Source organism: Magnolia sinica, chromosome 8, assembly GCF_029962835.1.
Source record: "Magnolia sinica isolate HGM2019 chromosome 8, MsV1, whole genome shotgun sequence".
Lineage (NCBI taxonomy): Eukaryota > Viridiplantae > Streptophyta > Magnoliopsida > Magnoliales > Magnoliaceae > Magnolia > Magnolia sinica.
In genome coordinates, this window is record NC_080580.1 from 89,352,865 (window position 1) to 89,375,812 (window position 22,948).

Sequence of the window (22,948 nt, forward strand, 5' to 3'; positions counted from 1 at the left end):
AGCCAATGGCTAGTGGTGGATGCTCCGTGGGCCCAACCATGATGTACGTGTTTCATCCATGCCGTCCATCTAACATGTTCATAAGACAATTCTTACATGCATGAATGGAAAATATGAATATATATCAGCCTAATATGAAACTTCTATGATCCTAAAGAAATTTTCAATGGTGGTATTCAATTCCTTTATTTCTTGCCTGCTCTGAACTTCGGAGATGAATGGATGTGAATTGGCTGTGCCCCTGCATAGAAGATGTTCCAGTAGGTGGTAGCTATATGTGGTCTGCCACAATCTATGTGCAACATCCATTCCGTCCATTCGTTTTGCAGGTTCATCTTAGGACTATTTCCTATCATGTGGCCCACTTGAGTTTTGGATCTGCCTCATCATGATTGGGCTCATGTCCTAACGCGATTCCAGTGAAATTGATGGGCAGAGCTTCTGCCTTGGGAGCTCCATGCATGTTGGGGCACAGGAAAGAGGCATCAAATGCAAATTGGCAGTAATTAGAGGTTAAAGGAATCTACTCTTATCCTAAGCTCAATGAGGCCCACTGTGATGTCTGTGTTATATCCACTTCATTTATCCATTGCATTTGCTTATTTTAGGAACTCATTTAAAAAATAAGGCATATTCAAATCTTAAATGGGCCACACCACAAGAAGCAGTGGTGATTGATCAACCACCATTGAAAACTTCTTCTGGGCCACAGAAGTTTCGGATCAGTCTGATATAAGTGTTTCCCTTCATCTGCATGGGAATCAACTTATTAGCCGTTTTAGATGGCATATAAACATAAGGTGGGCCTTTGGAAAGTTACAACGTGGGCATTTATATCCCTACTATTTCATGCGATGTGGCTCTGAATCTTCATGAATTTTAACATCACCTCCTAGCATGTTCTGCTGGCACTAGGAATGGAGTAACACAGACGTCACAGCTGCCCTCATAGAGCCTAAAGTCACATGTGATTCTCGTAATCCTGGGTTTGCCCTGATTCTACTTTTCGAGATTCCTAGTGGAACAGTGGAGTAGATGGGTTTAACCCTAATTCTACATTTCAAGTCAAGTCTTCCCTTCTAGCTTTTAGAGTCTCAAGTCTTTTATCTTTTTTATTTGGGTGTTGGTAGATTTTGAAATTTTTGGGCCCATGACTGGATGGGTTTGGGTCCAGATTCTACTTTCAAAGTCAAGTCCCCCTTTACTTTTGAGTCACGTCTCCCCTTTTTTAGGGAGCTATTAGATTACAAGGGCCCGTTTGGATGCACCCTCCCAAGGAGTGTTTAAGCCCTAAGAGCACTTTTGTTCCAAACAACAATTTATGACGTGACTTTGCGTAATCCCCTTCTTCTGCTTGACAAAATAGACACTATAAAGCAAACCGTCAAAAAACGCTAATTTGTGGAAGTGTATGAAAATGGACCCCAAAATCATCAAAGAAGTAGGCTGCCAAGTGCCAACTCATCCAAAAACCCCTACCGTGGAAGTGCATCCAAAAGGCCCCTAAATCACCATAGAAGAATCTCGTTTTATGCATCCCTGTATCATTTTATTTTTATTTTTGTAAATTTTTAGAAGTGATGCAGTCAAGCATTGTAAAGGCCAGACGGTGATTATGAGATCCAACCCCTGTAATAGTTGCACCACGCTGTCAGCCCCACACCATAGGATGAATAAATTGCAGTAGGTGAAAACATTTTCCAGCTGCGATGATGTGAAATGGGCCCCATATGGTGTGTATCATGGAGATCATTTTGGTTGGTGACCCTATCACCAGCCAGCTATCCGGTCTCAAAGCTCTGTCAGCCCTACCATAATTTATTTGTTTTATCTTTGTAGTCCATCCATTTTGCCAGCTTATTTTGGGGAATGATATCCAAACCTCAAGTAGACCACTCCACAGGAAACAGCGAGGATTGAACGTATCCAAAACTCTAACCGGCCACACCACACAAACAGTGGGGACAGGAACACTCACCATTGACACTTCCTTGGGCACACCATAATGTTTATATGATCAATTCTCCCTGCGGGTGATTAAGTGTTGCAGAAATGGGCACGGACGTGGTTTGGCTGGTGACCCGAACACCAACCAGCTAGCTGGTGTCAAATATGTGAGCCCTACCATGATGTATGTGTTTTATCCATACGGTCCATCTATTTTAACTGAGCCCAAAAATAAGCAGATCCAAACCTCAAATGGACCATACCACCGGAGGAAACAACAGGGGAGAAATATGTCCTCTTCCCAGGCCTATTAGAGGATCCATGGTCCTAGAAAAAACAGGGGTAGGCCTCATCAGACACTATCGAGTTAAGAAAGGGATCAATTGATCTGCCTCTGCCTGGCCCGTTTTTATTCATTGTTATATTGTAGTTGTTGTCTTCTTCTTCAATCTCTTTCTTTTCAACCATCCTTTCTTTTATATTTATATTGGTAACACTCTTTTCCATGACATTTTTCTTCTCTTTTTTGCATTACTTCTTCTCATCCATCTTCTCCTTTAGTTATATACTTGGATAATTTTTTAAGGGTTTTTAATTTTTGGCCCTTTTGTCTTTTTATGCTTTTATTTGAAAGTCTGGTATATGAAAAGGAGATTGATAACCTATAAATTGTATGCGGATTGCATTGCCTGGAGATGCCCATAAGCTCTCTGGGACCACTATCATGTATTTGTTATATGTGTCGTCTATCCATGTTGCCAACTTATTTTATTACATTAATCCAAATATAAGGCAGATACGAAGCTCAGGTGAACCATACCATACCAAACACTACAAGGTGTCAATGGGCCAGGTTGGCCCGTTGGGCTTGGGCCAAAGTTCGGGCCTAACAATTAGGCATGGGCTTAAAAACCAAGCCCATAAGAAAATCGGGCAGAGCTTGGACGTAAATAAACGAAAGCCTATGAGCCTGGCCCAGTCCTCCCCGGTACTCAATCTCTCACCTCCTCCCCGGTACTCAATCCCTCTCTCTCTCTCTCTCTCTCTCTCTCTCTCTCAGCCGGCCTACGAAATGTATCTTTCACTGGGTATTTCCTCACGAGAGGATATGATTCCTTTGCACGTACTTTTTATTTCCACATGCATTATGAATATAATTTCACTCGTGCAAGTGCACATAGCATTCTCAATGGTATCACCCAAACCCTAGCCATAGGCTGGGACAGGCACAGATTATGTAATGAGTAACCACATTATAGTATGGTGAGTAAACTCTGTAAGGCCCACCTTGATGTATGGATTTTCAATGCCATTCATACATTTTTTTTTAAAATCATTTTAGAGAAAGAGCATAAAAATAAAGTATATCCAACTCTCAAGTGAACCACACCACATAAAATAGTAGGAATTGAGCGTCTACAGTTGAAAACTTATCGAGGGCACCACAAAAGTTTCATATCAAGTTGATATTTGTGAAACACTTTAGCTTTGTGTGGCCGATCGTGATGTTTATATAAAATCTCAGCCATCCCGTTATAATTCTAATTAATAAAACTCAGGTGATAAAAACTCAAATGGGCCAAATCACCACTAAAACATCTACATTCAAATATTATAACTGACGTAAGATCTGGATGAGATCTATTTTTATGGATTTTTCTTCATTCAGTATGTACTCGAGCATTGCACCTTGCACTCTCTATACAACAGGGGTGGGGGATTTTGGTCCACGTCAGTCCCAGTGTCTTCAGATGCCATTAGCTGGGACCCGAGTGAACTGCCGGGCCTACCTTGATGTATGCATGTACATCCATGCCGTCTAACAATTTTTCCAGATTATTCTATTGCACTGTCCCAAAAATAAAGGAAATAAAAATCTCAGGTGGGCCACACCAATGGAAACTGCGGCTACCATTAAAAACTTCCTACGGTCTACTGTAATGTTTATTTTCCATCCAACCTGTTGCTAAGGTCACACGCTTAACTTAAATGAACAGAAAACACAAACATCAACTTGATCCAGCACTGTTGTGGTCCACAAAAGGTTTTAAATGTTCATAGACCACTATATCCAGTGGTGTGGTCCACCTGAAATTTGCATCTGCTTCATTTTTGGGACTATGTCCTCAAATAATATGAAAAAAACGGATGGATGGCGTGGATATACAATGCATACATCTAGGTGGGCCCACGGTTGGGATCCTACCTGCATTGCTGGTTTGGGGGTCGTGGCGAAGTCCCGTCCAAATGGGAAAGCCATCCGATCTCTGGCCACATTATCGACCCGCGTCGACAGTGGAGATTGCACTTTCAAAGCTACCGATAATAACTCTCTCAGTTTCCATATCCATCACTATTCTCTCTCTGTTTTATTTTTTATTTTAAAACAAAATATTCATATTCATATCCACATCTCCAACTCTATTTGGAAATTTCATTTGGAGAAATTGAGGGCTGGGCTTCCACAGAGCTTGGCCCAGCCTAACCCGGCGGTTGACACCCCCAAGTCAACACTATGGTAGCAGAGCTTCCTCCCAGATCCAGGCACGACTACGGTGAATCCTTTATTGTGGGGCCCACTGTTATATATATGCCTTACATCCATGCCGTTCATCTATTTTGAAAGCTCATTTTAGGCCATTAATTCTAAAAATGAAGCAGGTCCAAACCTTAGGTGGACCACACCACAAGAAACAATTGCGATTGAATACCCACCATTAAAAACTTATTGGGGCTAATGTAATGTTTAATTGCCACCCAATCTGTTTATAAGGTCACAAAGATCGGATGGAAGGATCACACAGATACCAGCTTGATCCAAAAGAAATCATTGTGGGCCCAAGAAAGTGTCCATGATGTATATATGTTTCAGGCCCCACTGTTTTATATGTATATATCAGATTCACATAACTTCTGATTATATGCAATTCGCATTTGATGCCACTTTCCTGTGGCCCACCATACAGGGAGCACCCTGGGGGGAAGCTCTGTTCATCCATTTTATCGGATCACGTTATGACGTTAGCCCACTGTCTTGAGTGGAGTGTATTTTATATATAGAACTGGTGGGCCTCACAGCTGTTGGGTGTTTTATGCATTGCGTATAACCGGTGTTGAGGGTCCCATGTAAACCAAAGCTGTGAGAAGATGTATGACCAGTGTTGGAGGGATCCTGTTCCTGCAACTGCCATTACATGGAGCCCATGTAAGCAAAAAGCTGTAGGGCCCACCACAATGTGGGTGTGACATCCACTCTGTCCATCAGTTTGACCACCTTGCCTAAAAATGAGTTGGACCCAAGATTCAAGTGGGCCATGCCTCCGGAAAAGGTGGTGATTGAACACCTACCATTGAAACCTCCCCTGGGGTCACTGAAGTTTTGGATCAGCTTAATATTTGTGTTTTATGTTCATCCTTTTGGGAATAACTGTAACTGTACCAAGAGTTTGGGTACCATATAAACATCAGGGTACCGAGTGTTTCAATCCCCACTCTTTTGTGTGGTGTGGCGCACTAGAGTTTTGGATGCCTTCAATCTTCATTGTTTCCTGTGGTGTGGTCCACTCGAGGTTTGGGCTTGCCTCATTTTTGGGCTCATGCCCTAGAAAAAGCTGGCAAAATGGATGCTCTCTGTGGATAAAACACATAAATTATGGTAGGGCCTACAGAGCTCTGACACCAGCTAGCTGGCTAGGCTGGTGTTTGGGTCACCAGCCAAACTGCATCACCATGATACACACCATATGGGGCCGCTTCCGCAACAGTAATTCATCCCACTCCTTGGTACCTGGCAGGACTCAACAATAAAGGACTTGAAGACCCTAGAAGTTAGGAAGACCTAACTATAAATGTAGAAACTGTGTCCAAACCTACACAAGCATGAGCCCAACTCTTACGGCAGCACCAAATAAAAGAAAAAGACTTGACTTCTAAAAGGATGAGAGATTTGACGGCAAAAGCAATATCTAGGCCCAAACCCATCCAGTCCAAGGTCCCACCTCTTGATTCTTGATGCTTCTTACAAAAGAGGAGGGGCTGAAGCCATCCAGTCCCATACCCAACTCCTGAAAATGTCATAGCACCCAATTTAATAAGGAGACAATACTCCAAACATAGAATACTGCTCCAAAATCATCAAGTACTGGACCCCACTCCCTGGAATATCAAGGATGGAACTTGCCTGTCTTCCGAGGTTCTAGAATCCCCTAAAGCCTTATGGCATGATTGGGCCATGGAATAAAATGGCATTGAATTGTATTAGATGGGACTAACATTGTTATTGCACAATGATTGCATGTCTTGAAATACCATGGCATTTTAGCCATCCAATCCCATGTTTGGTATAAAATTCTCACCATGGGAAAACACTGGATTAAGTAAAATCCTGTTTGGTGGACTATGGAATTGTAATCAACGGACCAAATTCACAACGGATGTCGTTCACTTGTACACATATATAACCAGAATGTCACGTGTAAACCGTGTATATGGATGGATGGCATGGATAAATGCATGCATCACTATAGGGCCCACATGTGTAGTGGATTTCAAAATCCACAGAAAACCCACATGGGACCAAATGCAATTCCATGGGATTAAATGTATTTCCATCCCACCTAATCCCAACCTTTCTCATCCTCCCCAAATGTTGCATTGGAATTTGCACGGACCAAATGCAATTCTATCCCACCAATCCTATCCAATACCCTGCGCCAAATGCCCCATTAAGCTCTATGGAGCCCACCGTGATGTAAGTATTTTGTCCACACAGTTAATCGTTTTTATATATTATTTTAAGGTATGAGACAAAAATTGAGGTAGTTTCTGGGCTTAAGTGGACCACAAAGTGGGGATTGAACGTCCACCATTAAAAACTTCTTGGGAGCTGAAGAAGTGTCAGATCAAGCTGAAATTTGTGTTTTCACTTCATCCAAGTCTGCATGACCTTATTAATAGGTTGGGTGGTAAAAAAACATGACGGTGGCCCTTAGAAAGGTTTCAACGGTGGGTGTCATTATAACTGCATCTCCCTTTGATGTGGTCCACTGGAGCTATTTATTTGCTTCATTTTTTTGTATAATACCTTAAAATGATCTGAGAAAAGCGATGAACAGTGTTGATAAAATACTTACGTCACAGTGGGCCCCACAGAGCCCTGCCCAGATGGATTACCGTCCGGGCAGGGATAGGACCCAATCAGCATCCATTAAGCTCTATGGGAGTGTTGTGACGTCGACTATGTTATATCTGTCCAATTTATTGTGCTAAACTATGTTAGGAAGTGATGTTAAAAATAAGGAATATTCAAAAACTAATTAAAATGAACCACACTACATGAATTACTAGAGATGGGAACACCCGTGTTGAAACTGTCCTAAGGTCCACCTAATGTTTAAATTCCATCCAAAACCATTCATAAGTTGATTCCCTCATGGATGAAGGGAAACACCAATATCATCTTGTAAGAATTCCATAAGGTGGGCCTTGTTGATCAACGGTCTGGATTGTCCTAAGGGTTGGATAATGTGATCGGGTATCCCAGTGGGCCCCACTAAGTTGTGATACATTTAGAAATTCGGGTAAGAGGTGGAGTGCTACAGTAGTCGAGATGAATTAGGATCGTCAAATTCGTGTGGAGCCGTAGGGAGAGGAGTTTTGATGGGTTTCAAACTCCTCTGCCATCTGCATTATAAAACAGGGCTGGGTCCCCAATCCAACACCATCGACTGAAGTTACAGCCACATCACAACTTCTCTAAAGGGTGTAAGGGTCCGGATTTTTCACTGGAACGCAACTTGCCTCTGACTAGGAGTTACATGATCCTTGTGTAACCCTCAGCACCATAAGGCCTGCTCTGATATGTCTATATCATATCCAGTCTGCCCATCCGTTTAGCTAGCCCATGTTAAGACATGTTCTCAAAAATTATTCAGACTCAGAAGTCAAGTGGGCCACATCACTAGAAACAGTGGAGATCGAATGCCCACTGTTGAAATCATATTTGGGCTAAAAAAGTTTTAGATCAAGATGATTCTATCTTTTCCCTTCAGCCCCCACCAGAATAACAAGGTTGGATGGCATCAAAACCTCATGTTGGACCCAAACCCATCCTGTCATGGGCCCATTCTTTGAAATCTGCCGGCTCCAACAAAAAAAAATAAAATTAATAATAATAAAAGAAACTTGTCTTTATGGGCCTGTTTGGCCGGCCGGATTGAAGGGGATTAGGAGGTGATGTTAAAATTGATGTAGACTCGGAGCCACACTCCATAAGGCCTGCTCTGATATGTCTATATCATATCCAGTCTGCCCATCCGTTTAGCTAGCCCATGTTAAGACATGTTCTCAAAAATTATTCAGACTTAGAAGTCAAGTGGGCCACATCACTAGAAACAGTGGAGATCGAATGCCCACTGTTGAAATCATATTTGGGCTACAAAAGTTTTAGATCAGGATGATTCTATCTTTTCCCTTCAGCCCCACGAGAATAACAAGGTTGGATGGCATCAAAACGTCATGTTGGACCCAAACCCATCCTGTCATGGGCCCATTCTTTGAAATCTGCCGGCTCCAACAAAAAAAAATAAAATTAATAATAATAGAGTGCGGATCCTCTGCCTCCCGGAGGCAGGAACTCCCTGCCTCCAGCGTTTTCATTGGTCAGCGTCAGTATAACTGCCATGTCATCAGATTTTTTAAATATATTAAAAATATACATTTAATAAGAAGTATAACGGACGTTAAACGGAAGTGGTTTGTATGCTGAGTAACTCAGCAGGGTAAGCGTACTGAGTAAAGTCTGTGGAGCCCACCGTCGTCATTCGTGCATTGTATCAACTCCATCCATCTCTTTAATCATCTAATTTTAGGGTTTTACAACAAAAATTAATCATATCCAAAGATCAAGTGGACCACACCACCTGAAACAGTGTGAATTGAATTCTATCGTTGAAAAGTTGTTGGGGGCCCACAGAAGTTTTATATCAAGATGATATTTGTTTTTTCCATTCATCCATGTCTTTGTGATCTTACAAACAGTTTGGATGAAAAATAAACATCATTGGGGGCTTAGAAACATTTCAATGGTGAAAATCAATACTTCCACTATTTCCTTTGGTATGGTCTACTTGACCTTTTGATATACTTCAGTTCCGGGCTCAACCCCTAGAATGATTTGAAAAAATAGATGGACGGTGTAGATAAACCACATGAATTCACAATGGGCCCAACAGAGTTTACTCAGTGCGATAAGACTCGTACGCAATCCAATTTCACGTTAGAGCGGATTTCCAGCCAAAGCCTTTTGCAATAAGATCCTGCGCAAGGATTCCGATGGGCCCACTGATATTTGTTATAAATCCAACCCGTTCATCCATTTTTAAATATCATTTTAGGACATAATACCAAAACTAAGGTGTATACAAAACTCAAATGGGCCACACGAAAGGAAACAATAGGGATTTAGTGTCTACCGTTGAAATATTTATATGGCCACAAAAGTTTTGCATTGGTCTAATATTTTGGTGTTTTCACTTCATCTTAGTAAAAATGACCTTATAAACAATCTGGATGGCATATGAACATCAAGACGCCTAGAAAGGCTTCAACTGTAGGAATTTCTTTCTCCACTATTTCATCTTGTATGGCCCAGTTGAGTTTTTTATCATCCTAATTTTTGGTTACATGTCTTAAAATGAGCTCTAAAAATGGATGAATGGATTGGAATTCTTATAAACATCATGGTGGACCCCACCATATATCCCAATGCTGGAACTTCATGCAAAAGGCTTTCCTCAGTGAATCCGCGTCCATGGTTTCCATTGGAAATGAACTGGCCACTCCCCTACCACTCGGTACTATGTGGGCCCACCATGATGTATGTGTTTCATCCATGCCATCCATTTATTTTTCTAGATCATTTTATGATCTGAGACCAAAAATGAGGTATAACCCAATCTCAACTGGACCACATTACATGAAATAGTGTTGAATGAATGTTGACCATTAAAAACTTTTTGGGGGCCATAAAAGTTTTGGATCAAGCTTTTCCCTTCATCTGGGTCTTTATGACCAAACCAACGGATTAGATGTCAAATAAACAGTACGGTGGGCCTTAGGAGGATTTTAATGATGGATATCCAATCACCATTATTTTCCTGTGGTGTGCTCCATATGAGATTTATATCCCTCTCATTTTTGGGGTCAACTCCTAAAATTATATGTAAAAATAGATTAACGGAATGGATGAAACACATACATCATAGTGGGGCCCACAGAGTACCGACCACCACCACCACCGAGCTGGTGGTTGGGGGAGTAGCCAATCTACTTTCATTTCCATTTGGGATTCAGTGCCACATTGGGTAGTGAGACTCGCTACTGAAGTGATGTCACCTATTTATATGGGTTCCACTATGATGTATGTTTTATATCCAGACCGTCCATCCATTTGGAGAGATCATTTTAGGGCATGAGCCAAAGAATGAATCAGATCCAAAACTCGAGTGGACCCCACCACAAAAAATAGTGGAGAGAGTCACGCCCACCATTTATTACAATTGAATCCAATCCAATCCTCGTCACTTTGTCTACTGAACCCCGTCACTTTGTACTGCAATCCCGTCACTTTATCTACTGAACCCTGTCACTTAGTGTTGCAACCTCGTCACTTTGTCTAGTGAACCCCGTCACTTTGTACTGTAACCCCGTCGCTTTGTACTGCAACCCCATTACTTTGACTACTAAACTCAGTCACTTTGTACTGCAACATCATCACTTTGTCTACTGTACCCCGTCACTTTGTACTGCAACATCGTCACTTTGTCTACTGTACTCCGTCACTTTGTGCTACAACCTCATCACTGTCTACTATTCCCCGTCACTTTGTGCTGCAACCTCGTCACTTTGTCTAGTGAACCCCGTCACTTTGTACTGCAACCCCGCCACTTTGTCTACTAAACCCTGTCACTTTATACTACAACCCTGTCACTTTGTCTACTGTACCTAGGGGTGTACACGAGTCGATCCGAGTTGAACTGGGCTCAACCCAGCCCAGCCCGGTCACCAGCCACACCCAGCTCGAACTCGGCCCGGCCTGGTCCGGTCACCGGGCCAACATGTCTAGCCCGAACCCGGCCCGGTCAGCAATCGGGCGAGTTCGGGCAAGTTTCGAACCTTCGAGTTCGGGCCAGTTTCGGGATGAGTCGGGCCGAGTTAGGAAAACCTACAAAACTGAAAATAGCCGAAAACCTACAACAATAACATAAGAGTAAGAAAAAAAAATTAAATCCCTCTTTAAAACGTCCACAATTTAAAGTTGAAAATGGGATTGTACGTCCAAGATCGGATCCAACGCCATCACCAATCAGTTTGAAAATCAGAAAAAACAGCTTGAGATGTCATCCATGGCTAGATCTGATTCAGAAGTAGCAAAAAGAAATAGCCAAAACCCCTTAAAATAGTAGGTCCGCTCGAACCACAAAAATAACTGAAAATCAGATCGTAAAGTCAGGATCAGCAGATCGCATATCTCTACGCAGATCTAACCTCAACAAAAACTGATCGAAATCCAATTGTAGATACAAGATTTAATACAATAACATGAAAAAAACCACAAACTTCGCTGTAAGTCCGATCATAGATTCAAGATCAGATACAATAAAATAAAACCTTGTCGTAGATTAAAGATCCACAACAATAACATAAGAAAAACAACAAAATTCACAATAAATAAATAAACAACTCGAAAGACTACATATAACAGCTAAAATCCCGATCGTAGGTTCAAGATCATATTCAATAATACCACCACATAACATGAAAATCAGAAGCAGATAACGGAAATCTCATCCACAGTAAGATCTACACCGTAAATAAAAGTACCTAAAATCCCCTTAAAATTGAAAATCTATTAATGTAACAACATCTATCTAGATCTAGGCCATGAAAAGAAAATGAAGAAAAATAAAATTTTTGAATCTAAAATTACAAAAAGGAAAGAAAGAAAACAGACATACCTTGAGAGAGAAGGGTTTCAGAAGCTTTTTCTTTTTCTTTTTCCTTAAAACAAGGTATATATACGCTAAAGGGCGAGTCAGGATGAGTCGAGTTGGGCCAAACTGGGACCTATCTGAGCTCGACCCGAACTCAGTTTCGGGCTGAAGAAAATGGCCCGTCCCGACCCGAACTCAAATCCGGGTTGGGCCGAGTCGAGTGAGTTAACCGGGCTAGCCCGGTTTGTGTACACCCCTAACTGTACCCCGTCACTTTGTACTGCAACCCTGTCACTTTGTCTACTGTACCCCGTCACTTTGTACTACAACCCTGTCACTTTGTCTACTAAACCCCGTCACTTTGTACTGTAACCCCGTTACTTTGTCTACTGAACCCCGTCACTTTGTACTGCAGCCCCGTCACTTTGTCTACTGAATCCCATCACTTTGTACTGCAACATCATTACTTTGTTTACTGTACCCCGTCACTTTGTTTACTGCAGTATAAAGTGACGGGGTTCAGTAGACAAAGTGACGGGGTTGCAGTACAAAGTGACGGGGTTCACTAGACAAAGTGACGAGGTTGCAGCATAAAGTAACGGAGTACAGTAGACAAAGTGACGAGGTTGTAACACAAAGTGATGGGGTACAGTAGACAAAGTGACGATGTTGCAGTACAAAGTAACGGAATTTAGCAGACAAAGTAACGAGGTTGCAGTAAAAAGTGACAGGGTTCAGTAGACAAAGTGACGGGGTTCACTAGACAAAGTGACGAGGTTGCAACACTAAGTGACAGGGTTCAGTAGATAAAGTGATGGGGTTGCAGTACAAAGTGACGGGGTTCAGTAGACAAAGTGACGGGGTTCAGTAGACAAAGTAACGAGGTTTGGATTAACATCAGTCGTAATAAATGGTGAGCATGACTCTCTCTACTATTTTCTGTGGTGGGGTCCACTCGAGTTTTGGATCTGATTCATTCTTTGGCTCATGCGTGCCCTAAAATGATCTCTTCAAATGTATGGACAGTGTGGATACAAAACATACATCATAGTGGGACCCATATAAATAGGTGACATCACTTCAATAGCGAGTCTCACCAGTCAATGTTTCACTGAATCCCAAATGAAAATGAAAGCGGATTGGCTACTCCCCCCACCACCAGCCCGGTGGTGGTGGTGGTCGGTACTCTGTGGGCCCCACCATTATGTATATGTTTCATCCATTCTGTTAATCTATTTTTACATATAATTTTAGGGGTTGATCCCAAAAATGAGAGGGATATAAATCTCATATAGACCACACCACAGGAAAACAATGGTGATTGAATATCCATCATTAAAGTCCTCCTAAGGCCCACCGTACTGTTTATTTGACATCCAATCTGTTGGTTTGGTCATAAAGACCCAGATGAAGGTAAAAGCTTGATCTAAAACTTTTATGGCCCCCAAAAAGTTTTTAATGGTCAACGTTCATTCAACACTATTTCATGTAATGTGGTCCACTTGAGATTGGGTTTACCTCATTTTTGGTCTCAGACCATAAAATGATCTAGAAAAATAAATGGATGGCATGGATGAAACACATACATCATGGTGGGCTCATATAGTACCGAGTGGCAGGGAAGTAGCCAGTCTATTTTCAATGGAAACCGTGGACACGGATTCACCTGGGAAAGCCTTTTGCATGAAGTTCTAGCACCAGGATGTATGGTGGGGTCCACCATAATGTTTATAAGAATTTCAATCCATTCATCCATTTTTAGATCTCATTTTAAGACATGTAACTAAAAAATAGAATGATCAAAAACTTTAACTAGGCCAAACAAGATGAAACAGTGGAGAAAGAAATTCCCACAGTCGAAACCTTCCTAAGCGTCTTGATGTTTATATGCCATCTAGACTGTTTATAAGGTCATTTTTACTAAGATGAAGTGAAAATACCAAAATATTAGACCGATGCAAAACTTTTGTGGCCATATAAATATTTCAATGGTGGACACTAAATCCCCACTGTTTCCTCTCATGTGGCCCATTTGAGTTTTGTATACACCTTAGTTTTGGTATTATGTCCTAAAATGATATCTAAAAATGGATGAACGGGTTGGATTTATCACGAACGTCGCAGTGGGCCCATCCAGAATCCTTGCGCAGGGGAAACGCTCACCTGCGAACCAGTTCGTACGTACTACGTACGAACTTTTTTGAGAACCCATCATACGTGATGTGGATCCAAAATCTGAACCGTTCATGTGAAGCAGAACCTCCTAAAACCCCCAGGACCCAAGTTTTACTTTAATCTAAAACTTTGATGGGCCATGAAAAATGAAAACAGTTTCCTCCCTTGATTTGCATTTCTCTTTGCTATGGCCCACCAGAATATTATATCGGGGTGAAAATTTGTGCAATGAGGTTTTACGGGATTCCGCATCACATGGACCGTTCAGATTAGACACCCATGGCACGTGTGAAAAGGTGCGCACGTGCGTAGGTGCGCAGGGGAGCATGACTCCCTTGCAGGATCTTACTGCAAAAGGCTTTGGCCGGAAATCCGCATCCCCTCATTAGACACGTGAAATTGGATTGCGTACGAGTCTTATCGCACTGAGTAAACTCTGTTGAGCCCATTGTGAATTCATGTGGTTTATCTACACCGTCCATCAATTTTTTCAAATCATTCTAGGCGTTGAGCCCAGAACTGAAGTATATCAAAAGGTCAAGTAGACCATACCAAAGGAAATAGTGGAAGTATTGATTTTCACCATTGAAATGTTTCTAAGCCCCCAATGATGTTTATTTTTCATCCAAACTGTTTGTAAGATCACAAAGACATGGATGAATGGAAAAAACAAATATCATCTTGATATAAAACTTCCGTGGGCCCCCAACAACTTTTCAACGATAGAATTCAATTCACACTGTTTCAGGTGGTGTGGCCCACTTGATCTTTGGATATGATTAATTTTTGTTGTAAAACCCTAAAATTAGATGATAAAAGAGATGGATGGAGTTGATACAATGCACGAATGACGACGGTGGGCTCCACAGACTTTACTCAGTACGCTTACCCTGCTGAGTTACTCAGCATACAAACCGCTTCCGTTTAACGTCCGTTATACTTCTTATTAAATGTATTTTTTAATTATATTAAAAAAATCTGATGACATGGCACTTATAGTGACGTTGACCAATGAAAACGCCGGAGGTCCGGGAGGCAGAAGATCCGCACTCATAATAATAAAAGAAACTTGTCTTTATAGGCCTGTTTGGCCGGCCGGATTGAAGGGGATTAGGAGGTGATGTTAAAATTGATGTAGACTCGGAGCCACACCACATAAAACAGCAGGAATAGAAATGCCCACGTTGAAACTTTCCAAAGACCCGCCTTATGTTTATATGCCATCTAAAACCAAAACCGTTAATAAGTTGATTCCCATGCAGATGAAGGGAAACACTAATATCAGACTGATCCGAAACTTCAGTGGCCCACAAGAAGTTTTCGATGGTGGTTGTTCAATCACCACTGCTTCTTGTGGTGTGGCCCATTTCTTGTGATGTGGCCCACTTGCATTTTGGATCTTAAAAAAGGATGGACAGAGTGAATATACGAAAAACATCACAGGTTCACCCATTCAGTTAAGGTAGGTCGCTTCCCCAGTGTAGCGCTGGCATTCCCCACTCTGTTTTACTGATAGAAACCATATATCAGCGTTAGGAAGATATGTGACATCAGCACTGATGTGAAAATGGAAAATCAGAAAACCAGAATAATTCTCTCTTTTCCTATAAATACCCATATCCATCGTAAGTTTGTAACAGACCATAAGCAACAACAGCCATGGCCATACATAAATCTCTCTCCCTCGCTTTTCTCCTCTTTTTCCTACCCTTTCTTTCTTCTTCCCATGCAACAATATCATCTGCAACAGCAGGACTGCCAGAAGCAGAGGCTCTCCTGAAATGGAAAGCCAGCCTCTCACCAGCACAAGCTCTCCACTCATGGTCACTTCCTGCTACTAATGCCAGCACCAACACCCTATCTCCATGCAAATGGACTGGGATCTCATGTAACAGCCTTGGAAGTGTAACAGAGATAAGCCTACCGAGTGCAGGCTTGCAAGGTAAGCTCGACAACTTGAGCTTCCCCTCATTTCCAAACCTCGTTCATCTCAATCTCAGTAGCAACACTCTCACTGGTACCATCCCAGCTCATATTGGCGCTCTTTATAAACTCACATCGCTCAATCTGTCTGCAAATAGTATAAGTGGATCAATACCCCTAGATATAGGGAATCTTGTGAATTTGAATGAACTAGACTTGTCCATTAACCACCTAGATGCTTCTATCCCTTCCACTTTAGGGAACTTGTCAAAGCTTTCCATCTTGCGCCTGGACCAAAATCGAATCTCTGGCTCCATTCCACCACAGATGGGGAATCTGCAAGATCTGGTTCTGTTGACTGTGTATCAAAACAATCTGACTGGTCCGATCCCTCCAGCTTTAGGTAATTTGAGAAACCTTACACTATTGTCCCTCTACAGCAATCAAATTTCTGGTTCAATTCCTCCACAATTTGGGAATTTAATGAATCTTGAAAATCTTGATCTGTCCAATAACAGTCTAACAGGTTCTATCCCTTCCACTTTAGGGAACTTGACAAAGCTGACAGTCTTCTTCCTCGTTCGAAATCAAATTTCTGGTTCTATTCCTCCAGAACTTGGGAATTTAATGAATCTCAACAATCTTGATCTGTCCATGAACATTCTAACAGGTTCTATCCCTTCCACTTTAGGGAAGTTGACAAAGCTGACAGTCCTCTCCCTCTTTCAAAATCAAATTTCTGGTTCTATTCCTCCAGAACTTGGGAATTTAATTAGTCTCAATCAGCTAACATTGAGGCAAAACAATCTGACTGGTCTGATCCCTCCTGCTTTGGGTAATTTGAGAAACCTTACACTGTTGTTCCTCTCCAGCAATCAAATTTCTGGTTCAATTCCTCCACAATTTGGGAATTTAACGAATCTCGAAAAACTTGATCTGTCCATTAACAGTCTAACAGGTTCTATCCCTTCCACTTTAGGGAACTTGACAAAGCTGACACTCCTCTACCTCTTTCAAAATCAAATTTCTGGCTCTATTCCTCACAAAGCAGGGAATATGGTTAATCTCAGGATGGTTGACATGTCCATTAACCTTTTAACAGGTTATATCCCTGCTACTTTAGGAAACTTGACCAAGCTTACTTGGTTCTCCTGCATTGACTGTCAATTATCTGGTTCCTTGCCTCAAGAAATGATAAACATGGCAAATCTTGCTAGACTCTACTTGGATGGCAACAGCCTCTCTGGCTATTTACCTCAGTTATGCCAGGGCGGATCTCTTCAATTCTTCACTGCTGTTGGCAACCATTTCACTGGTGAGATCCCAAAAAGCATCAGAAACTGCACTAGCTTAATAAGAGTGCGACTTAATGGAAACCGACTTGCTGCAAACGTATCGGAAGCCTTTGGTGTATACCCGCATCTCTCATTCATGGATGTCAGCAACAACATGTTGTTTGGTGAACTCTCACCAAATTGGGGAGAATGCCGAAATTTGACAAAGCTACAATTATCCGGGAACATGATCACCGGTAGAATTGCTCCTGAGATAGGGCAGTTGATGCAGCTACGTGTGCTTGGTCTTTCTTCAAACCAGCTGGTAGGCAAGATTCCAAAGGAATTTGGGAGGCTGACTTCTTTGTTCAACTTAACTTTAAATGAAAACCAGCTTTCTGGTCAGATACCCCAGGAGATTGGAAAACTATCCAATTTGGAGGTTCTTGACTTGTCAATGAATCACCTAAGTGGTCCAATACCACCTCAATTAGGTGATTGCTTCAAACTCCAATATCTGAAATTGAGCGAAAATGTTTTAAATGGAAGCATTCCTTTTCAGATCGGTAACCTAGTATACCTACAAGGCTTACTAGATCTAAGTCATAACTCCCTCAATGGACAAATATCACCACAACTCACGAAATTGATTCGGCTGGAAAAGTTAAACCTCTCCCACAACATGCTATCAGGCTCCATTCCACCTTCTTTTGAAGGGATGTTCAGCTTGCAATCCATTGATTTTTCATACAATGCTTTGGAAGGTCATCTTCCCAACAGCAAAAGCTTTCAGAAGGCTCCTATAGAGGCATTCATATATAATAAGGGCTTATGTGGTGAAGTACAAGGTTTGCGACCTTGCAATGCCTCTTCAATCAATCATGGTGAAGCGATGAAAGGTCACAGAGTTGTGATCCTCATTATTCTTCCTGTCTCAGTGGCCTTGTTTCTTTTATTAGTAATCATTGGCATTTCTTCCATTTATTACCAAAGAAGAAGAAATATAAAAAAAAGGGTTCTTGAGAGAAGAAGCGGAAATCCATTTTCAATATGGAATTATGATGGGATTGTTGTGTTTGAAGACATCGTGGAGGCGACAGAGGGTTTTGACGACAAATACTGCATTGGCATTGGAGGGTATGGAAAAGTTTACAAAGCAAATCTACCGCTGGGTCAGGTAGTAGCTGTGAAGAAACTTCACCCACTCGAAGGAGGGGATCAATCTGATCAAAGAAGTTTTAGAAATGAGATACAAGCATTAACCGAAATCCGACATCGCAACATAGTGAAGCTTTATGGCTTTTGCTGCCATCCTCGATGCTCGTTTCTCGTCTATGAGTACATGGAAAGGGGAAGCTTGGCAAGTATCCTAAGCAATGATGAAGGAGCTGCACAATTGGACTGGACTCTAAGGGTGAATATTGTTAAAGGTGTGGCCCATGCTTTATCTTACATGCACCATGATTGCACCCTGCGAATTGTCCATCGAGACCTATCAAGCAACAACGTTCTGCTAAATTCAGAACTTGAGGCTAGTGTTTCTGATTTTGGCACTGCACGATTGCTGATACCTGATTCGTCCAATTGGACTACGCTTGCAGGCACTTGTGGATACATCGCTCCAGGTTAGTCACTAATATATTCTCAACACTTAATAGTTTTATTATAAATTAGCCTGCATTTTTCTTAATATTTTCTATTTTTTGTTTAAATTATTTACTATAAAATTTGTGCATTAGTTACCACACTATTATCAAATGGGGCAATCTAAGGCAACTGGAATATGAGAAAATTCATATTTGAAAATCTTAAGAAAGTTTCACCACATTTTATTAGCTATTAAATTTATGGCATTGACCATTTTTAACTGTACATTTGTTGGCCACCAATTGGTTGGATAGAATCCTTCCATAAGTGTCATTTCTGGGATCTTCTCTATCTACAACATGGGTGATCATGTTTGCAGATGGTATGGATTGATTTACATGCATACCAAGTTTAGATAGATGAGTTACAAGTAGTTAACAAATGATTGAAAAAGCTCATGTCTTCTAGCCCATGCTAGTAAATCTGAAAATGATGCATCAGGGAATGTGGGATCGTGAAATACTCTACCAAGAGATCCCAGAGCATGAGCTTGGGCTTTCCCTACTGTATAAGGGTTCCACAGCTCTAAGATCCAAACTGTCCATGTGATGTCTCACACAATGAATGCCCCATACAACAAAAGAAGTTGATTGAAAAATCCTAGCCATTGAATCTATGGTCTTTCTTTGTTGAATGTGCACAATTACCTTTATTTCTTTCCTGATCATTTATCTGTTGGCCACTAAAATGGTTAGGATTTCCAATTAGAGAATTGCCAATGCATGAGCCATCCAAATTGGGACCACCATGTCAATGGTTTGGATCTTAGAACTATGGACCTCACTAGTACAGTCTTAAAACCTTAGATATTCTTAAGCACGTTTTTGGGTTGTTTCCTTTACTTCCTCTAGAGAGAGAGAGAGAGAGAGAGATTCGGCTTATAGGTCCAGAATATTGATACTAGTTTGTTGGTCCACAATATTGATACAAGTAATTATGTTAAATACAGCATTACCTATACACGCCATTAAAATCTCTAGTTCACACATGCCAACTTCTCACGCGTCTAGGAAATTTGAGGCATACATTAAAATAGGCCCAACCATCCAAATGACCCAACAATGATTAAGCTTGTCCTGTTATCGGGAAGGCCAACACCACATCAAAACAATGGACAATTTTGAGAAAAAATAAAATAATTAATAAAAGGCCAACAATATGCATTCAATGTATGTATGTATGTGACGCAAGGATGAACGTGATGAGGATAACTACTCCGAATCCACGGAGCTTCTCTGGACTCCTCACAGAGACTTCTTGAATCCACGAGGAAAGAAAGCAGAAAATAGAAATAAATTCTAAGAAATTCGAAATTGATTAATTGATGAATAAAAACGAGTTCACAACCCTTTAAATAGGGGTACCAAGCAATGGGAAAGAAATTAGAATCAAACTACAACTCAAACTCCTAGAATCCGTGACTTACTATAAATAGTAAACTTACTATTTATAAACGGTCGTGATGTCTACTAGTGCGCAAGGTTTTCGGCCAAAAATAGTAAGTGTCCTATTTGGCTTCACCAAACTGTTCTCCTAATTATTCTATGCTATTTTCATGTTGGGCGCAACTCCTAAAGCCCGATGGATGAAGAGTTATAATCAAACTAAAACTTACTATTTACAGTAAAAATGAAATTAAAACCGGGAAACGACCGTCGATCCAGGGGTTTTTCACAATTCCGGGCTACATAACCCGGCATAGCCTGGTTGGTTGGCTTCAGTAGCTCGTTCTACCCCAAAATCATATATTTTACGTCAGATAACTCATTCTGTATTGCAAGATACGCCAGATTTAAGGTTCGATGGTTTGGATCACTTCTGTCGTCGACCGGGCCTTTTCTGATCCATCTTGGCCATGTAACTGTCCGTGACCCACTCTGCATCAGTATGTGGCATTCCTAATGAGTGGACGATCCTGACCTCCTAGCGAGATCATCAGAAAGTTTGGCCCATGTTATGTTCCTCCCAGATGTACCAAACACCTTACTTGGCACATGCTCAGTTTGTAGAGATGCTTTGGTATTAGCAAGCACAAAAGCCTAGAAGATATGAAACCTAGATTAAGAAACTAGGTTAGTTTGATATATGCATAAGAGTTTATCTATTAATGATTAGCAAAGACTAAAGAATCTGACTGAACAATCTTCTATCATGTAGAGCTTGCATATACAATGAGGGTGACTGAGAAATGTGACGTCTTTAGCTTTGGTGTTGTGGCCCTTGAAGTGATGATGGGAAGGCATCCTGGGGAGCTCATCTCCTTTTTGTCATCACCAAATAGAGAAGATATACTGCTAAAGGATATGTTGGACCAACGTCTCTCCGATCCGATGGCAGAGGTTGCACAGGAAGTCATATTTACAGTGTCCATGGCCCTTGCATGCATTCAGCTAGATCCAGACTCTCGGCCAAACATGCACCACGTGGCTCAGGAGCTATCTGTTGGCAGGCCTTCTTTCTCTCTAGAGTCATTCAATGCACTTACATTTTGTCAACTGATGAATCTCAAGGAATAATTGGGTGTATGAAAATTAGTGAGGTTGTGGGTGTGTAGTGGCAAGAACATTATTACTATGCGTGTCCATCGTATGAAAATAATCAATCACGGAGGTGTTTGTTTTTCTTGTTATGATGCGTACATAGTTCAGTGTGTGGAATTGATGTTTATATAGAATATAGATTTCTAGGATTGGTGATAAAAATCCGAATGTAATAAAAATAGGTTGAAAGAATAAAAATATTTTCTCGTTTGATGGTTATCTTCTAACTGAAGGTTTTTATGCCCAAGAATTTACCTTATGGGGATTGTAATCCTTTTCTGTGATACCAGTTGTGTACTAATGTGTCATCAAAAGTAGAAGAATGGGTTCATTTATCTGTGAAAGTAGGCATAGACAGTGGCTTCTTTAAACAAAAGAGAAAATAAGAAAAAAAGAACTTCAGTTGGCCTTGTTGCAACTTGCAACCATCTTCTTTCTCCTTGTTTGGAAGTCCTTCAATAAAATGATTTTTTTTTTCCAGAGGAGAGCCCTCATCCTTCCCTATATTTGTTTGATGTGTATGGAAAAGGAGGAGGCGATCGATCACCTTTTCATCCATTGTCCATTTGCAACTAAAGTATGGGATCACTTCTTGTTCTCCTTCGATATTTGTTGGGTGATGACAACATCTGTTAAGGATTTATTATGGGCTTGACACAACAAAGGAGGGAAAGCAAGCAAACTGGCGTTGAGGTTGACTATAATGGCGATCTTTTGGGTCATTTGGGGCTCTTAAAATGGTTGTTGTTTCTGTAACAAGTCAAAAAGTCATTAGAAGTTATTGCTAGATTTATTTTTTTATTTTTTTGTTATTAATACACACCCCATTATTAGTACAACCCACTGTTAGCCACACCCCACTTGGAAATCGATACCAAGACCTCAATGTTGAAACGGGGTTACCTTCGCTCAATCTACCACTTGAGCTATGGAATGGTGTGTAAGTTATTGCTAGAGTTAATAGGCTTGTTTCAGATTGGGAGATGTCTGCTTCTTAGGGTTGCAAGTCTTCTTTTATGGTTTCTTCTTTTTGGTTGCTCTTTTTCACTTTGTGCAAGTTTTAATAAAGTTCGGTTATCTTTCAAAAAAATTTATTTATTTATCATTTTTTTAGAAATGTGGGAGCACACTACTTGCAAATTTTATTAATAAGATTTTTTTATTTAAAAAAAAAAAAAAAAAAAACCACCTAGCAAGGTGCAGACAAGGACCAAGACTTTTCAAGTGACCTATACAACATATGGGATCATTTGCCATCAGAATATACAGGGAAATCCCAATCTCAATCCAAACACAATAGAAACAAAAGGAAAATATGCAACAACATAGCGTTTGGAGCCGAACCGATAGACCAAGACGTAAGCATAACAAAGACCAATGTGCAAGAGGCGGGAGCTTCTCCCACAGGGTTCAACAGGTAGTGAATTCAGGCTAGGACTGCACTGACAAC

At 41.0% G+C, this 22,948-nt stretch overlaps 1 protein-coding gene across 1 annotated transcript; it reads left to right on the forward strand.

The window, feature by feature from the left end:
- The first annotated feature begins 15,773 nt into the window (after positions 1–15,773).
- On the forward strand, positions 15,774–21,669 carry LOC131254374 (MDIS1-interacting receptor like kinase 2-like). The gene is made up of 3 exons (XM_058255363.1): positions 15,774–16,440; positions 16,708–18,936; positions 21,116–21,669. The coding sequence occupies exons 1-3, from the start codon at positions 15,774–15,776 to the stop codon at positions 21,472–21,474; spliced, it is 3,255 nt and encodes a 1,084-aa protein (XP_058111346.1). The 3' UTR covers positions 21,475–21,669.
- Positions 21,670–22,948: the final 1,279 nt, after the last annotated feature.